The 18,457-nt window shown below is 41.5% G+C and overlaps 1 protein-coding gene across 3 annotated transcripts in view; it reads left to right on the forward strand.

Moving 5' to 3' along the window:
• The window catches only part of LOC127005140 (neuropathy target esterase sws-like), a 38,605-nt gene that overhangs the window by 12,749 nt on the left and 7,399 nt on the right, over positions 1–18,457 (forward strand). For 2 of the 3 annotated variants that reach the window (XM_050873754.1, XM_050873756.1), the window contains exons 10-20: positions 1,668–1,824; positions 2,793–2,948; positions 3,116–3,348; positions 3,481–3,663; positions 3,830–3,988; positions 4,333–4,452; positions 5,060–5,246; positions 10,938–11,054; positions 16,349–16,512; positions 16,814–17,174; positions 17,363–17,436. In XM_050873754.1, coding sequence (XP_050729711.1) covers positions 1,668–1,824; positions 2,793–2,948; positions 3,116–3,348; positions 3,481–3,663; positions 3,830–3,988; positions 4,333–4,452; positions 5,060–5,246; positions 10,938–11,054; positions 16,349–16,512; positions 16,814–17,174; positions 17,363–17,436 — 1,911 coding nt within the window. Of the gene's footprint in view, positions 1–1,667; positions 1,825–2,792; positions 2,949–3,115; positions 3,349–3,480; positions 3,664–3,829; positions 3,989–4,332; positions 4,453–5,059; positions 5,247–10,937; positions 11,055–15,005; positions 15,123–16,348; positions 16,513–16,813; positions 17,175–17,362; positions 17,437–18,457 lie in introns of all 3 variants that reach the window. The other variant, XM_050873755.1, reaches the window with a different exon arrangement.

The raw sequence follows: 18,457 nt of genomic DNA on the forward strand, positions 1-18,457 counted from the left end.
ACCTGTATTTCCTCCTGCCTACGACTTGACCTCTTTCAAGAGGAGAGTATCAAGGCACCTCTCCACCCAAAATTGACCTCTCTTCTGGCCTCTCATTCTTTATTTGTGCTGAAGCAGTGTCTTGTGGGCTTTTTTGTTGCTTTTTTTTTATACCTTAAGCTGCCTCCCTTGGTGTAAAAAAACCCCATCAATGTCATCATCAGTAGCAGTCTGGGCCTATATTCTCAGACACTTTTGGCTCACAACAAATATTTTCAAAGGCCACTAAGGAGATGAGTCTGGTTCTCATGAGTGTTTTTTCACATTCATGGTGCAGGAGCCTTGTCAGACTATCCCTAGACTCACAAAACTACCTACGGAAATACGTACAATCTCTACAAAAGCCTTATTAAATGTGGGTGTGTTAGCCCTACATCACTCCTCTCTCAAGCATTTCTGTTTGCTTCTGTCCTGTGCCTCTAGTTTTCAGTTTTGATGTAAATGTTTTGTATGCTTTGAATGTCATCACACCTTTATGTCTTTTTATATCAGTTATTTTCCAGTCTACCACTCTTTATTGTCCATCTGTTGTCTTTCCTTCTATACATGTGCCCTGACCACTGCTATTTCTGGATTTTATTTGTCTTATTTTCCAGTCTACCACTCTTTATTGTCCATCTGTTGTCTTTCCTTCTATATATGTGTCCTGACCACTGCTATTTCTGGATTTTATTTGTCTTATTTTCCAGTCTACCACTCTTTATTGTCCATCTGTTGTTTTTTCTCTTACATATGTGTCCTGACCACTGCTATTTCTGGATTTTATTTGTCCATTATATCATCTCCCTTCTCACACCATTTTATAGTTGCTCCAAGATTTTATCTTATTTGTGAATTTATATTTCATTGATGATTTTATACAATTTTTATTTATTTTGTTATGTATTTTTTTCACTAGTGTCATCCCTCCCCTCCTTAGCAGTGTCATGAATCTTGAAAAAAGTTGTAGCAATAGTCTTGCAGTGTCTATCAAGATCAGATCGCTTTTTTATTCAAATTTCACTAGTTTATCACTATTTCCATCCTTTCATGTGTGTGGATAAGCTTTCCTGGATTTTTTTCCTATTTTGGATATACATCTGTTTTACTCAAATTTAGATCAATATTGGTTAATTATATATTGATAAAAGAGTTTGCCAAAATTCCATCACTGACCTGCATGAGTAAAATATTGAGTGAAAGATTGTTGGGTCTCAACTAACTCAAATTATTGGAGATTATGTTTTGATCCAAAAATCCCAATAGGTTAGATTCTCAAACAGGAAATTATGATCTGAAAACCTGACAGTTCAAATTTTGGAAATTAAGAAATCATAACATGAAAAAATATATATATAACAATTCCTTTTTGATATCCTGCAAATGAGCTAAACAGACACAGGATCCTACCTTGTGGATTACCAAACTTGATTGTAGTTATTTATTCTTTGATCTCTGACCCAGCACTGTTTCTCTTGTTGTATTTCCAGCAATTTATATTTCTCTCACTAAGTAAAGGACAGGACTCTAGCAGATATAAAAGGTTAAGCCAGAAGCTGCCACTGAGGTGCAAAGATAAGTGACAAGTGAGTGTGTAGTGGCAGGACCCATTGACTTAAGGTGAGGGTGATGTACTTCCTTCACACTAGGTGGAGCTGCTGACCCAGACTGAGCGCAGCACCACTGTAATGGCTGTGAGAGACTCAGAGTTGGCCAAGCTGCCCGAGGGACTCTTCAACAACATCAAGCTAAAACATTCTGTCGTCATGACCAGACTCATCAAGCTCCTGGGAGAGAGGCTGCTTGGTAAGTCTTCAGACAGTATCACACACTAATGAGGGAACATGACAGGTGTGTCTCAGCTCAGGGATGTAGAGGTCCTTGTCTTACATTGTCATGTACACTCATTGTTAAACGGTACTGTTAAGGGGTTAGTGCAAAGTACAAGTCATAAAAAGAGATTCTAAAATTTCCTCATGGGGGCTTAACCAGCTGTGACACACCCATTGCCTTACCTGAGTGAGTGATGTACGGCCACATAAAGCCCTGACCTGTGTCCCAAAGGCATGACCTGTCAACCCCTTCTCGCCATCTCGTGAATCAGTTATCAGGCAGTCATGATGGAGGCTGGAAAGTTGAGTTTTGATGGAAAGACACAGGAAATATGAGTTTGAAAAAAATTGCCACACTGGATAAATGGAGAGCTGCCATTAGGAGAATTACATAGAATTACATAGAAAATCAGACCACACAGACCCCATGGTCCAGACTAGATGGTCTGTCCTTAAACCTAAGTGAATCTACACTAATCAGATGGCTCCAAAATGTTGCTTTTCTACTCTAGTTAAAATTAAGTTCAAGGAAGTGATGGTCGAGCTTGTTTTTAAAGGAGTCAGTCGTGTTGCACTGGACCACTGACGGTGGGAGCTTATTCCAATAATTTCAAGCATTTATGAAAGTTTTCAAAACAAGTAGAGAGGGTTCTTGTGTTGCTTATTGTTCATCTCTTGTTCTTTTTATTATCTATGCAGGCTTACGTATAGGTTGCTCAATTAGTCTCTAGAGCATTATACATTATCTTAAGTATCTACATGTCTTGCTCTCAAATGCCCCACTTCAACTGTTTTCTTGTTACACAGTTTTATTATCTATTTATTATTAAAGGTGAAGCTTCTCAACATAGAGTATTATCTAAACCTCTTCATGCTTTTAGTGAAAAGGCTTCTTTGTCTCTACCACAATCTGTTTACTGATATCCTGTTTCTGTGGCTCAGGGTCGTGGAAGTCAACACCTCGCTCTCCGCTGGGCCTGCAGGTGGAGCAAAGACCTTCACAAAGCAACTTCTCCACTGTTGCCATCGTGCCTGTCTCAGAGGACGTTCCACTCTCACAGTTTACACTGGAGCTCTACCATTCCCTGCTCTCCATTGGTGAGCGAAGGAACTGTTTGTGAAGGGAAGGACTGAGGGAGTTGTCACTTTAGGAGCAGAGAATCTGAACTGTGTTACATATCACCCTTCTGCATATCTTGTGTTGTACACAAATTGTAATGACTGAGGGACGTAAGAGGACATAAGTGTATTGCATATTGTCTCAGGCCCAGCAGTGAGGCTGACCTCGGAGTATGTGGTGCGATCCATGGGCACCAGCATCTGGGAGTCAGCCAACAAGTACCAGCTAATTTCCTGGCTGGGACACATTGAGGACCAGCACCGCGTCACATTATACCAGTGTGACGCCTCACTGACTGTGTGGACACAGCGCTGCATACGACAGGCTGATGTCATCCTGACAGTAGGCCTAGCTGACTCGGAGCCTCAGATGGGAAAGGTGTGCACCTGGTATGGCATTTGTTTTCATGTGTGGTGTGTGTGTGTGTGTGTGTGTGTGTGTGTTGTGCGTGCATGCATGTGTGCGTGCATGTATCTACTGCTCAGTCTACAACCTGTACTTTGGCTGCAGATAGAGAAACACGTGGAGAAGATGGCTGTGAGGACCCAGAAGGTGTTGATCCTGCTGCACCGGGAGGACGGGCCGCCCCCATCAGGCACGGTGCGGTGGCTCAACATGCGCTCCTGGTGCCAGTCACACCACCACATCCGTGCCCCCAAAAGGGTCTTCCACAAGAGGACTCCGGCCAAGATTGTAAGTGCAGTGCCTTCTCATTCCATCCTCAGGCATCACTTTCCTAATCTATATAAATGGGATTTCAAAGACAAGTATGCATTGTGTTTTAATTAGTATGTGGCTGTGCATGGAGCCAAAAGGATAAGTGGTTGATTTGAGGGGAATTGCCTGTCTTGTCCCTCAGATTGAGTACTACAATGAGCGGGTCTTCTCAGTGGAGCCAAACATCCACAGTGATTTCTCCCGCCTTGCGAGGGTCCTGACTGGCACCAGTGTTGGGCTGGTGCTGGGCGGGGGCGGGGCGCGAGGGGCAGCTCACATCGGCATGATTAAGGCCATCAAGGTACGACTCAAAGCTCTCTTCATTCAGTCTGTGAAAAAGGCTGGCATTTAGCTTAGGCATTGCCTTTGTGTGTGATGTTAGAGGAACACTTGTAAAGGATGTGTGTGAATGTAAATGATGACTTAATGAAGAACATGCCTCTGAATATTTAGAGGCATCTGTCTCTGGCTTCTAGGTTAGGGCATCATCATCTGAGAGGCAGTTCCCTTAGGACTCATGGTAAATTTACAATATACATAGATGAACAAAAGTTATGTTATAAAGTGTGCCAAGCTATTCTTAATGTGTTGCAAGTGTAGCTGTATCATTTTGTGGTGTATATAGGTTGTTTGGTGCCTTTGCAGGAGGTTGGCATTCCCATTGACATGGTGGCAGGAGTGAGCATCGGTGCGCTGATTGGAGCTCTCTACTGCCTGGAGAAGGACCTGACGAGGGTGACTCAGAAGGCTCGGGAGTGGAGCATGGTGAGTGCCTAGGGATAGAAAGGGAAGTCACTGCTGCAGTGAGACTCTGCTGGTTTTATGATTTTTTTTCACTTAAAAGAGACAAACCAAGGGCTGGAAAAAGAAAAAAATGACGTTCCTGTAAAGACGGAGCAATAACCCTACACACTACTGAACAGGCAAAAGGTGGAATTGTTATAATGATGATTAGGAAGAAGAAATTGGCTTGGGAAGGTCATATCTTGCATAGAATTGATAACAGATGAACCCAAAATATTATGGAGTGACAACCCAGGCACTATAGCAATCAGGGCAGATAGTGAACCAGGTGGAGAGATGAAATTAGAGTGTTTATCAGAACTGGAGGGAGGACATCAACATCAGAGAGAAAGGTGGAGGGAATTGGGGAAGGCCTTTATTCTGCGGTGGACTAGTAATGGCTGATGATGATGATGATACCAAGTGCTGAAGGAGCTCCTCACTTGTATATGACATGGAGACTTGTATTCCCTAGCGTTTTCCTTATTTCCTCAGAGTGAGTCTATGGAGAGAACAGGATGCTTATGAAGAGGTAGATAAGCAGATAACACTGACAGTAGAAAAAAAACCCATTCCTTTCCGCACACAGAAAATGACACAGATCTGGCGGATGGTGTTTGACCTGACCTATCCTGAGGTGTCCATGTTCTCTGGTGCCGGCTTCAACACCCTCATCCACGAGGCGCTCGGGGACACCAACATTGAAGACCTGTGGCTTCCATACTTTACCCTCACCACGGACATCACTGACTCCACAGCACGCATCCACACCCACGGTAACCCTCCTCCTCCTTCTCCTGCTCCTCCTCCTCCTCCTCCAGGGGCATAGCTTGGGTTGGGGTTTATCCTGGGCTTTCTCTTGCCAAGGGGAAGCTTTCATCTATTTTGGGTTCATGCTGGTCATTTTATTGCTCAAAGAATCTACCACCCCAAAAATTAAATGAATGGATGTACCTTACATATAGTTTGGTTCATCTCAGTCTCTCAGTTGCCCAAAGAAAGCACTGATCTACCTCCCCAAATATGAGATCACCTTACTCATATCTTTATCTTATTTGGTTCATTCCTATCCTTCTCAGTTGCCTAAAGAAAGCATTGATCAACCCCCAAAATGAGATAAACTCAATTACCCCCACAACTAGTTTGGGTTTATGCCGGACTTTCTCTGTTCTGCAAAGAAAACATTGACCTCTCTCTTAGAAAATAAGAGATAAGATATAAGCCCAAACACAATTTTAGGGTTTGATTATTCTAGTCAATCACTAAGAAAGCTTCCCTCTCCTAGCAATGCCCTTGTGTCCACCTCTGAAGAGTTTAGTGTAATGACATGAGTCCCCTGAGTGGTTGGTAGTTCAGCTGTAGGGTCTGCATTCCAGTATTTTGCCATCTTGCTATAAGGAGCTGTGTAGTGGTCAGCCAGGGCTGCTAAATACTGTCACCAAAGACAGTCCCTAATGAGCAAAGGGCCATAAAGCACAGCTCTATCATGATCATGCTTGCTCGCTTTTTTTTATATTAAGAATATACTAATATAGATTATACCTCCAAATCACTCAAATATATATTCATGGTTAATTTCATTTTTTTTATAGAGCATTATGAATCAACTAATTTCATGTTCAGTAAAGAGTGAAAATGAGCTAATTATATGAGTGATTTTGAGGTGAGAGCAAGTTCTCCAGATTACCTGTAGGAAGTTTAGTAGCTGACAGGGTCAGAATATTATTTATTTGATTTTTTTTATTTTTTTTAATATTACTTGAATAAGCCTGCCAGCCCTGTGAGTGTCCACCTCTTCCCTGTGTCTGTGACCAATGTCTTACCTGTGTATTTTGTTACTCCTCAGTATGAATTTTGAAAGTAGAACTTTATTGCATTTTGTCTGTAGGGTTGTTCCCCCTTATTCCTTAAAAGTTCCTGTGTGTGTGTGTGTGTGTGTGTGTGTGTGTGTGTGTGTGTGTGTGTGTGAGAGAGAGAGAGCTTAGCATGCTTGCTGTCTGTGTGTGTGGATAAGCTTGTGTATGTAAGTGTACACACTGTAAAATGACACTTTTAGGAGAGGCTCTGTGGGTTTGAAGTAAATTGCCAAGTTACATTGGTAGGATTTGTGCAGCAATGCATAATTACACCATTGTATAACACTTCTAAATATTTGAATCTTCAGTCACATCAATTTTACATGTTTTGAGATAGTTATTAAAGTGAGTATACATACACAGTCTCAGCAGTAGTCTTGCATAGTACATTAAACACTCAGTTATCTTCATTTGTAGTATGTGCAACTAAGTTATCCGCATGGGGACCCTGAGCCACAAACCTATCACTGTGTCCTCATAAGGTGTGAGCGGTGGAGTTAATCCACATTAAAACTTAAATTCACTAAACTATCACAAAATCTGCATAATGTTTGGGTTAGCTATGTGGGGTATCAATGCAGATGGAGAAAATTGCATTGACAGTCTACAGCACCAAATAAACACTAGACTCTCTTACCCCTGGGCCTGGGCCAGTGGCTGGTCTTAAGCCCAGCCATTCCTTTCCAGTTTGCCCAGCCATTGACTTGTAGCTGAGGAACGAGTAGAATGATAGATCATAGGGAGTGCCCAGGCAAATGACTGGGGGGCAAGAAGGTATTCTGTAGTGTACAGTGAAAGTTCACTAAGTATTTGAAGGCGTTTGATTTAAATACATATACATATGTGTATATATATATATATATATATATATATATATATATATCTATATATATATATATATATATATATATATATATATATATAGATAGATATATATATATATATATATATATATATATATATAAAAAATAATGATAATTTTGTACGAGATAAATGACATCAGTCAATTCAGTAAAAAATATCTGAACGGTAGCTCTGCACGCACTCACTTGATCTTGGTTGTTGGATGTAAACCAAACACTGTACAGGGGCAGCAAGCAAGGCATTACTCAGCAGCCTGGGCAAGGGAGTGGAGTCACTTGCCTGGTCTCCAGACATAACACTTGACCCCATTGTCTGTGGCAGCTGTTTGTTGTTTTGATGCTTGCAGTGGAATCTGTCCTGGACCTCTCTGCAGTGTTGGTTTACAAGGGTTGCCAGTTTTGGTACTAAAATACAAGAGTTTTTACTCTTTGTCCCAAAAGTACAGGAAATACAACTTTTAAGTATGTTTTTTTACTGATTCGTGAGTTTAAGTCTGTCATCTCTCTTGCCTCTTCTGTTACATTTTGCTAATTTCCTGTCTGATAAGTTTACCTTGTTTCTATTTGAGTCAAGTATGTCACGTATACTTGTCGCATGGAAATTTCTTGGTGCAGGACATGCCTCCAGTAGAGGTGGGTGTTATGAGTACTTTCATTTTGATAGAGTACCTAGTATTTTTCAGTTGAGTATCAGCAGTATTGAGAATGGCTACCAGCCTACCACCCAGCAAACCAAAAGACATTGGGCCTCCATTGGTTTTATGTGTTTTACTGGCTGCCCTTTGGAGGGATTTGACGCAGGACTGCTGGCCGTTTGTTTTTCAGCTCACCAGCTGGCTGCTGATGGATGGCCAACATAACAAACTAACCTATCATCTGTCAGTGGGGACAAATTTCTGTATTTTGATTAGATAGGGAGCTATGGAAGAGGACCCCATAGTAGCTATTATGACAGGGAAGACAGAAACCAGTTGATAACCCCAAAATTTACCAATGAATCTGAGTGGGATTCATAACTGTCCATTGCTGGGCGTTATCGTGATAAGTTATCGCGATACTTTATCGCTGATAACAAAATCGGGTTATCGGCCATACGCTACTTATTTAGATATATATCGGTATCTTCGTTACTTTTGTAACCAAACTAGCGATAATCGCTCCTTTTTTCCGCCTCTCAGAAAAAACAAAACAAAAACGTTGTCTCCTCCGTACACGTGGCCCGGGCGCCCGGTGTTGTATGAAAAAACTTCAGGGTATGAAATATCTTCGGTGAAGAGATTTCATGCTTAGATCATCAACATTAAAACACTTGGTTATTTTTTTATGCTAGACTCAAAAATCAATATATCAAAGAGAAAATGATTTAACTTTGCCAAAAAAAATGATTATTCACTGCCTCAAATTTGATATTCCATATTCGCTTGTGAGCATGCCATGGTAATGAAGGCACCCGGTGTTGTGTTATTTGGTGTGTTATAGTAGGATATTAGATAATAATAATACATTGATATCCTACTATAATGTATTATTATTATTTAATATCCTACTATAACAGGTGTCCCATCGTCAAAAGCTGTCGCTTTTGTTTACAAACACTGGTCTCGTGAACTGCACATGTTCAGACCAGTAAGCGTAGCCCAGTACAGTCTCACAAAACTTTTTAACACGTTAAGAGTTGCTGGAAAGCTGAATCAGACATACAGTACCACCATCCTCGCTGTTTCTAGAACGACACTCTGTACATATAAATACAACTTGTACAGAGTGTCGTTCTAGAAACAGTGGGGATGGTGGTAGTGGTACTGTATGTCTGATTCAGCCTTCCAGCAACTCTTAATTATGGTTAAAAAGCTTTGTGAGACTGTACAGGTCTACGCTTGCTGGTCTGAGCATGCACAGTTCACGAGAGACCAGTATTTGTAAACAAAAGCGTTGACGGTGGGGACGCCAAATAACACAACATGGCTCAGGCATTTCCAGTATTACCGTCCATAGGTACGTACGTGTCAACGTGTGGTTTTCAGGTTTCGTAAGTTTTCTAAAATACAGATAATGAAAATTTGAATTCACCTTTGTTTTTTATTTGAAATATCAATGTAGTATTGTTTTCGCCTATCGGACTTATCGCTAGCTTGTATCGGAATTGTGGATTTATATCGGGTATCGGTTATCGCCTATATTTGTGTCTCCAGTTAACGAATATCGGTTATCACTGATAAGGTTTTCCATTATCAGTTATCGGTTATCGGGAATAAGGTTTTCTGTTATCGTGCCCAGATATGTAACTGTCAATGTCTTGGCCAATAAACAGCATATGTTTGGTCTGCTACCATACATCCCATCCTATAAAATAATAGATGTTGATAATTTTTTTTGGATTTGATACATTTTGTTGGCCTGACCTAGTACAATCAGCTGAACCCGTCTGGCGACCCTGCTGGGTAGACAAGAATGGCCTGGCCTCCAGCCCAGGGATACGAGTGGCTAGTGTGGCTGTAGCTTAACAATGCTACCACCCCGTAAATTTACAAGGTCCAATTTGTATGTAAAATACACACTTCTGGGAGGTCAAAAGAAATTCCTTCATCGTCTGGATCTTTCATTTATCGGCAGGGGCCTTGACTGAATTTATGTGGATAACTGAGAGTTTGGTGTAGTTTCTTGCTGTGGATGTGCTGACGCACCCTTTCACCTGGCTCTCACGGCTGTGCTCTCATATTATTTTACCATTTAAACTAATGATAACTTTTCTGTCAGAATTAAACTCTAGTTTTTTATTACACTTTGCATCCTGCAAGTCAAGTTACTGGAAGGTCCAGAAATGCCAGTATGAATCTATCACAAGCATTGGTCATGGGCCACAACTGGCTGCACAGCAAAGTGTTGTGTTCTTGAACTTCATTTATCACTGGTTGTGTTACTAATAATATTTATGAGAAAGTTTTAATGGGATCATGTTTCTTATATAATCATTTGAAACATTAGAATCCCTACATAATGTACTTCCCCCCTAGAGTAGTCAGGGTGATGTGCGTCCAGGAGAGCAGGGTCTTGGGGTTAGAACACAGTAGTCAATGTTCTGTTCCTCATCATTAATTGCTATGGAAGCATCTTTTCATAGGTGAAAATGTATTTAGTCATTCTTTACTGCAAGAACTTACAAACTTCCTAAACTGACTAAACACCTGAGTATGTTTCACTAGTGAATGAAAACATAGCTAGAGTTGTCAGTTTATACAAATGTGAAGAAACTGTGAAGTGGGTTGACAGACAGTGGTGATGGCAGGTGATGGGGCACCAAAGCAGCCAGGCAAGGGAGGGCTGTGTGCTGGGTGCTTGTGAGGCCTCTAGATAGTCCATATTTATCTAAACCATAGAAATGAAATACATTTAAACACTACCACCTTAAAGCTCATAGTCTGCAGCATGTTTATTGTGTAATATTTAAAATAAACTGAATGTGATCGAACAACTTAGCTTGTGGGTCTTGTCACCAGGAAAGATAACATGAAGCATCAGAGCTTTTCTAGTTATTCTAAGTTTTGCTTTCACATGCCATATGTGTAGATGTCTTTTTGATCCATCATTATTGGTCTTTGTGTAAGCATATAAGACATTAAGAGTAAGTTTAGTATTTCAATAATTCTAAATATAGAAGGTGACAGGAGTTTTGGTAGGTGTGTGGCAGTGCTGCCTGATGGAGGCAGGCAGGCCCAGCAAGGGTATTAAGTGGCCATGGGTGTTACAGGAAGCACTTGGCGGTACGTCCGTGCCTCCATGTCTCTCTCTGGGTACATGCCGCCCATCTGCGACCCCCAGGACGGACACTTGCTCCTCGATGGCGGATATGTCAACAACCTGCCAGGTATAGCTAGGCTAGGTGTGGGAGAGATTCACCACCACCACCACCGCCACCTATGCCACCACCATTCATTGGTTGGCAGTGAGTTTGTGGTGAATCAAGGAAACTAAGAGATCCACTTGTTTGTTGATTTAACTATTATTCAGGGTTGTGGAAATGTTGGGAAGTGTTTGAGAGCTCTGTCTTATTATAGATTATTATAGATTAATGCAAAACTGCTTTCCTTGTTGAGTAATTGCTCCTGATCTCTTAGTTTCACTTCTACTTTTTTGCATAACTCATAGGTTGCTTTCATGATACTCTATCTTTTATATGTATTATTGCATCCACAATTTTTCAGTATCATATTTTAATGATAACCTGATGTGTGTTTTGTTGAATATAATCCTCTTTTTAAGTTTATTTTCAGACCTAGCAGTCTCAAGGTTGAGTAGAATGGTTGTGAGAGTTAGAATTCTGTGGGAGGAGTCTAGGTGTGTTGTGAAGGTAGTGATTGGTGCTGTGATATAGAGGCACAAAGTTGCTTTTGTCTCCTGTGGACATGCATGTTGGGGAGCCTTAGATAATAGTTCAGGAGCAGGTGAACATGGAGTCTGATTGGTGCTGACCTAGTGCAGTAGAGGTGTAAGGCGGCATCTGAAGGCAGGTGAGTGAGTTATTTTTGTTGTCTGGGTCTCAAGTCACACACGCCTGCCACAGCCTAAGGTATGTACTGTTAGTCACACCAGAAAAGTAAAAGGTTATAATTCAGTTCACAGGAAATCTTGAAGGAAATGCCCTTGAAAAAATCTTTTTATGAAATACTGAAGAGGTTTCCCAAAATATTTGATGATTTGAAGCAATGAAGATAGGATAGTGGTTGAGTGCAGTGTGAATGTATGTGTGTGTGTGGGGGGGGTGCATGTGTGTGTGAGCAAGAATCAGAAATGATTTGTTGTGTCTGGATGCAGCAAGGAATCTAGAAAAATACTTGTTTTCCTATGTTGTAGTTACTATTATTGTATACAGTTGATTAAAAATTTTATTAAATGATTACCAGACCTAGGTAGCTAAGACCATATAGTTCAACCAGAGTTACAAGAAAGAGCTTACTCTCTCACCGAGAAGCCGTCGCGTGCTGGGTTTGAACTGACAACCTCTCAGTCGCAAGGCAAATGTCATGTAAACAATGGAATAATGTTAATTAACACAGACCTCATCAAACTCATGTGGACAATAATTAAGTGTCCTCCTGCCCTCCACATGCTTCACCTGTTGTGTGTGTAGTGATGAATGGGACAGGGAGTCAGGGAGGGAGGGAGTGCATGGCGTGTGCATAGCAGTTATGATCAGTTTGCATGAACAAGTTACACTTTAGAGTGTGAAGCAGAACACTAACATAACTGGAAAATCAAGCATATTGGCATGTACATCTGTTCATTTTCATCTTTATTGACATTGACGCAGCGTTGTCCCCTGGACTGTAAAAGGTTTAGTTGGATCAGCATTCCAGTACAACCATGAATTGTAACCCTTCACTTTTATTACTCATAATATTAGAGTTCATTGCTTATTTGATGTGAATAAGTGAAACAAAATAGTTGGCTGGATGAATAGGTAAACAAAACTGTATGAGGCAAACCACTTTTACATTTAGAAAGTATTACAGATCATGCGATGTAAAATGTCTTTAAAGGGTTAAGGGGATTTTTAGATAAAGGTAAAGTTAGGGGCACATGCTAAAGCTGCACGTTGCTTTGGCACTTATTTTTGTCAGCTCTGCCCTTGAACCTATGGTGGGTAAGAACCTAAGAACCTATTGTCCTGGGACACAGGGCAAGTGTGACATCTGGGTCACCATAGTTTACCTTCCCCAAGTTTACTGAGGTACCCATTTATCAACTAATGGGAGGATGAACAGCTGAGTGGGCTGCATGCTGACTGCTCAAGCTGGGGTCAAGCTTTTGCCTATAGGTTTGTTGGTAGGTATACTAGCTACTACACCACAGAAGCACTCAATTAGGGCAATGTAGGTAAAATATTTACATTGAAAAAAAGATGTAAGGATACATCATTTGGTACAGGAAGAAGATAAGTAAAAACCCTTTCACAAATAGAGAGGTGGATGAATAGAACAAATGAAGCAGATAAGTAGTTGATGCAAATATGATTAAACTTTTTAAGGAGAGGTTAGATGGAGAGGGAAGTTGGTGAATAACCCATTTTCATGAGCTGTAGAGTGTAGGCAGACTGGTCTCTTGTAGTCTCTTAATATCCTTGAATAAGATGCAGGAATGTAATGAATGTGATATCAGGGGAATTTAATTAATGTATTGCTTAATGAAGCAAAGTTTTGGAGGCAAGATTATGCAGTATCTCTAAGTCAGTGTGGCAAAGTGCTTTTGATTTGCAACACTGCATACAAGTCAGCTTGGGCATGTATGACCATAATGCTAAATTTTCTGAACTAAAAGTAGCACAGGAGGTACCCAGGTGGAAGGTGATAGCCAGGCTTATTATTGGATACAGGTACAACATAGTGTTGAGAAGAGGAGCCGTAGATAAATAGAGGGAAATATTTAAAAAAACAAATTGACGGATTGTTGATTTAGATGTAAGGGGACATTCATAAGCCTGCAGAGATAAACTTAAGAATAAACAGTTGTTCAGGAAGGGTACTGAGAAAATGGCAGGCTAACAAATGTTTTATATCATTTGATCTAAACCATGGATATTTTTTTGTACATAAGCAGAATAAGCAGCATTTAGGGAGCCAGACTACTATGGTCTGTTTTTTATCAAGGCAAAAATGCACTTGCCCATAGAGGTGCCCTTTTTCCTTGGAAAGTTTGTTGGTATATGATTGGTGGAATATATGATGTTCAAATAGCATCAGTGTATTTGAAATAATTACCAGGTAATGTGAGTCATAACTTATTTACCAACTCAAGTTTCTCTGACATGTTTTGTCAGTTAAAAATGATAGTGAGTAATAATGAGTAATAATGAAGTAATGTGCCACTAAGTCTTGATGTGCTAAGATCAGTCGCACAAGCTGCCAACGCAATCACATTTTCAGAGCAGTAACCAAGTATTAGTTGAACCCCTGAACTTGGCCTTGAAATAGTCAATGAAATATATGACTTTCACAAGAATATGTACAGTAATAGGAAAACATCTTGGTGCTGTGAAGACAATTTTAAGAGTGCTAAAGATAGGCCACAAATCTTTACATCTGCATGCCTGTGTGAGCCTAACCCTGACACGTGTGTGATCCACCCCCTCTTCCTTGAGTCTCCTGCAACACCACCGAACTGAAGCAGACTCTCAGCATGATTTTCTTTATTCGTGTGTAGTTTTATACCCTTACTTACCTTTGTGTGTGTGTGTGTGTGTGTGTGTGTGTGTGTGTGTGTGTGTTCGAAGGATATGTGTTGTCTGTGGATGAGTTGGCAGTGGCTTGTAGCAGGAATAATAGTTGCTCTTTGCTACTTTTCATAAGACCAAAAAATAGTAAATCCCCCGCATACTGCAGCTGAAACTTTGGCAAAATGGCAATATACATAATTAGGTTGACTGGAAAAAAATATGCGCCTGATATGAAGATAGCATTCCATTGATGTAGCTCTTGAATATTTACTTAGAATAAACTTCCAGTTACATTTATTGATACTTAAGAAAGGGATTATATACATTATTTGTTCAAAATCAGTTGGAAACCTCTATGGAGACCTTTTTGGCTGTATATAACATTGTCATTTGAAGTGTTCCTATACCTGAGGCCATGTCATAGAAGTGAGGCACACCACACTGCACCACCCTGCCAGACTAATGCCCCGCAGGAGTAACGCATCACCCTAACTTAGCCAAGGGATGAGTGAAGTGACAGGGGCAGAGACACTTTTGAGCATGGTGTGGTGTGGTGTGCGTGTCGGCTAGTCCCTGACCATGCCGTTCCTCGCCTTGCCCTGCCAGGAGTGGTTTGGCGGTATGTGCGTGCCTCCATGACCATAGCCATGCTGCTCCCCCCCTTACCAGATCCCACTGACGGACACTTGCTCGTTGACGGCTGCTACACCAACAATGTGCCAGGTGAGGCCTCGTCACAGGTGCTGCTGAGCCAACTCTCCCTGGGTGCCAGGTGGTGCCTTGCCAGACACAAGGAATGTCTTGGAAACATTTTTTTTCTCATTGCCCTTAGCCAGGCTACATTGCCCTGATGACTTACCCTTTTCTAGTGTTTATATTTTTTGGGCCATGTGTTAGGCAGTCCAAAAGTAATATTGTGTGGCTTATCATGGAGAAGATAAATGTTCTGTAGATTTTCATTGATAATTTGGAGGTGGTGTATGCAGTATGGGCACAGTGTTTGCTCAGGGAGGATAAGTTTGTTGCCTTGAGAGAAAGGATATTGGTCAAGACAGTATCAGGTCAAATCATTTTAAACAGAGTCAGGAAGATTTATGGTCAGCCTCGGACAAGATATTTGCAGCCTCAGGTAAGTTGTAAGCAGGTGTGATGAAGTTGTCCACAGCATTTAGGTGCATCTGGTGATTCTCCTGGTGGTGGTGGTGGTGAGTCGTCAGTAGTAATAAGTTGTGTGCATGATGAAAGTGTTTGGTGGTAAAGTAACAGAGACAGTCCTTTCAGGTATCCACAATAAAAGAGATTTTTTTTACATATTTGGAACTCCAGTCCTGCAGTTTTTGATTTTGTGTTTGGTCAGTCGTGAGATGATTCAGGAAAATCATGTTTGAATCTTGAAGAACAGTTTCCATTTAATTTCTAACACTTTTTACTGAGAACTTTATGGAGGTCAATGTAAACCTGCTTGAGAGGATCTGTTGTGCTTCTCGGTGCATCCTGCGTGGTCTGTCTCCAGTGCTTCAGGTACAAAGAGGATTATACTCACTGAGGCACCAGCTTTGGGCTCAGTTTGCTTAATAATTGAATTTTTTTCATTTAATTTTTGAAATTATGTTTGAGATGTAATTGTGTTAAGTGAAACACTGCATGGAATTACACTGAGAATTGATTATAATGAACCCCATGGCTGAGTGTCTCATTTAAAAATAATAACTTATCAATTACTAAAGCTGATGTAGTGGTAGGTTTGCTTCCAGCATTCATTCCTTCACCAGAAATGAATGAATGAATAAGGATGTTTATACTGGAACCAGAATATTAGTTTCATCATCATCATCATCATCACACCTTGCACTGAACTGTAAATAATGCTACTCCCTCCCTCCCTCCCTCTCTCTCCCTCCTCCTCCTCCTCCTCCTCCTCCTCCTCCTCCCTCTTCCCTCCCTCCCAGGTGATGTGATGCGCAATAAGTGGAGTGTTGGTAACATCCTGGCCATTGATGTCGGCTGCCAGTACGAGACTCGCTTCACCAACTATGGGGATTGTCTGTCAGGCTGGAGTGTACTTTTCCGCCGCTTCTTTCCTTTCAAGTATTTCCTGAGAAAGGAGTTAAAGGTGTGTGCCTCGAGTAGCAGGTCTGTATAGAGTATTCTCCTCTTATCACCTCCTTGAAGTGTCTGACTGCCTCAGGGCACCAAAGCTGACAATAGATATAGATAATCTTTTTAGAGCATAATTGTGCACAAATACAAGACTAGAGATTTAAGTGCCTAGGTAAATAAAAATGAGACGTAAGAGATTGCACAGTGGCTTATGTTAACTGAGGTTGATGCACTCCACAAGTATGTATGCAATCTATCAAGGCTGCAGCTGTGGCTGAGTGAGCTATGTTTATTGAGAGTTCTTCCATCCACAGGTGCCCAACCTCTACGACATCCAGTCCCGGCTGTCGTACGTGTCATGCACCCGCCAGCTGGAGGAACTGAAGGCGAGTGACTACTGCGAATACATCCGGCCGCCCATCGACAAGTACCAGACCCTGCAGTTTGGGGCATTCGATGAGATCAAGGAAGTCGGGTACCAGCACGGAAAGACCTACTTCAGTGGCATGCTCAAGGGGGGCCGCACCGTGGAAAGCATCTACCAACTGAGCTGCCACTCCAGTGAGCGCTGGCAGGGGATGCATTCTGGCCTGGACGCGTCACCCCCCAGCTTTACGGACCTCGCCCAGATTGTGTGCGCAGTGAAGAAACCCAACGGCAACAACGTCATAGAAGGTAATGGTCCACCCTGAAGGGATTCCTGTGTTGTCTGGATTGAAAGTTAGGCCTGTCTTATTTTTCTTTTCCTTACTCAGCCTTGATATGTCTGTCTTTATCCACTAATTTCTTTTTACTTTCCACTATCATCATCATCACAACCACCATTTTTCAAACATGTATGCTAACTTGTTACTCTCTCACAGACTCATCAACGGAGGATGATGGGGGAGGCGGCTACGCTTCTGAGCCCAACACTAATACAGATTTCTTCAACAATGTAAGTTTGGTGTCTGTCACCAACACCAAAACATAGACCTATACCACACAAAAATGATACAAAATAATCTATACATGGCATGGCTGTATCTGTATCTCCAGTGCTCTGTACTCTCACAGGAACTTCCTTCAAGGGGTTCACCAGAGCAGAAACATCTTAGCTTTACCTGATCCGACACTCTCACTTAGCACACACTTAATCCCTTGCCTGCCAACTCTCCAATGCTCGTCCACTCCATTGAGCCATTTCACTAGTGGTCTTCCCTGACATTCCCTCCCTCAATACTGTCCTAATATACCCTCTTCACAAAGTAACATAGTAAAGGTAAAGGCAAAGCTGGGTGCATACACTATAGCTGCGACAACCTGGAAATTGTAGAAGCCAAGGCAGACAGAGGACCAGATGGAGGGATGAAATTAGAGCATGTATTGGAGCAGGATGGAGTACACTAACATTAGGCATATAGAGATAGAGAGAGTTTGGAAAGGCTTTTGTGTTGCAGTGGCTGAAGATGATGATGTGGTGTGTCAGGATGGGATGGAGAAAGTGATGATGTGTATGAGAGTTTTGTCGTGGGGGTAACAGCAAGGGGAATGGATTGTGAAGTGGTTGAATATGTGAATCTTGGTACTCGGAAACGGCTGGGACATGTGGTGACTGATAAGAATGAATGAGGATGACTGTGAAGAGAGTGTATGAGAACAAGATTGAGGGAAATGCTATTAGAGGGAGACTACCAGCAAAATAGATCAGTATAGAGGATGAGTATTGAAGAGAGAGAGAGAGAGAGAGAGAGAGAGAGAGAGAGAGAGAGAGAGAGAGAGAGAGAGAGAGAGAGAGAGAGAGAGAGAGAGAGATTTACATAGATTTACATAGAACATCAGACCACACAGACCCCATGGTCCAGACTAGGTGGTCTGTCCTTAAACGTAAGTGATTCTACATTAATCAGATGGCTCCAAAACGTTGCTTTTCTACTCTAGTTAATATTAAATTCAAGGAAGTGACGGTCGAGCTTGTT

Source organism: Eriocheir sinensis, chromosome 29 (assembly GCF_024679095.1).
Source record: "Eriocheir sinensis breed Jianghai 21 chromosome 29, ASM2467909v1, whole genome shotgun sequence".
NCBI lineage: Eukaryota > Metazoa > Arthropoda > Malacostraca > Decapoda > Varunidae > Eriocheir > Eriocheir sinensis.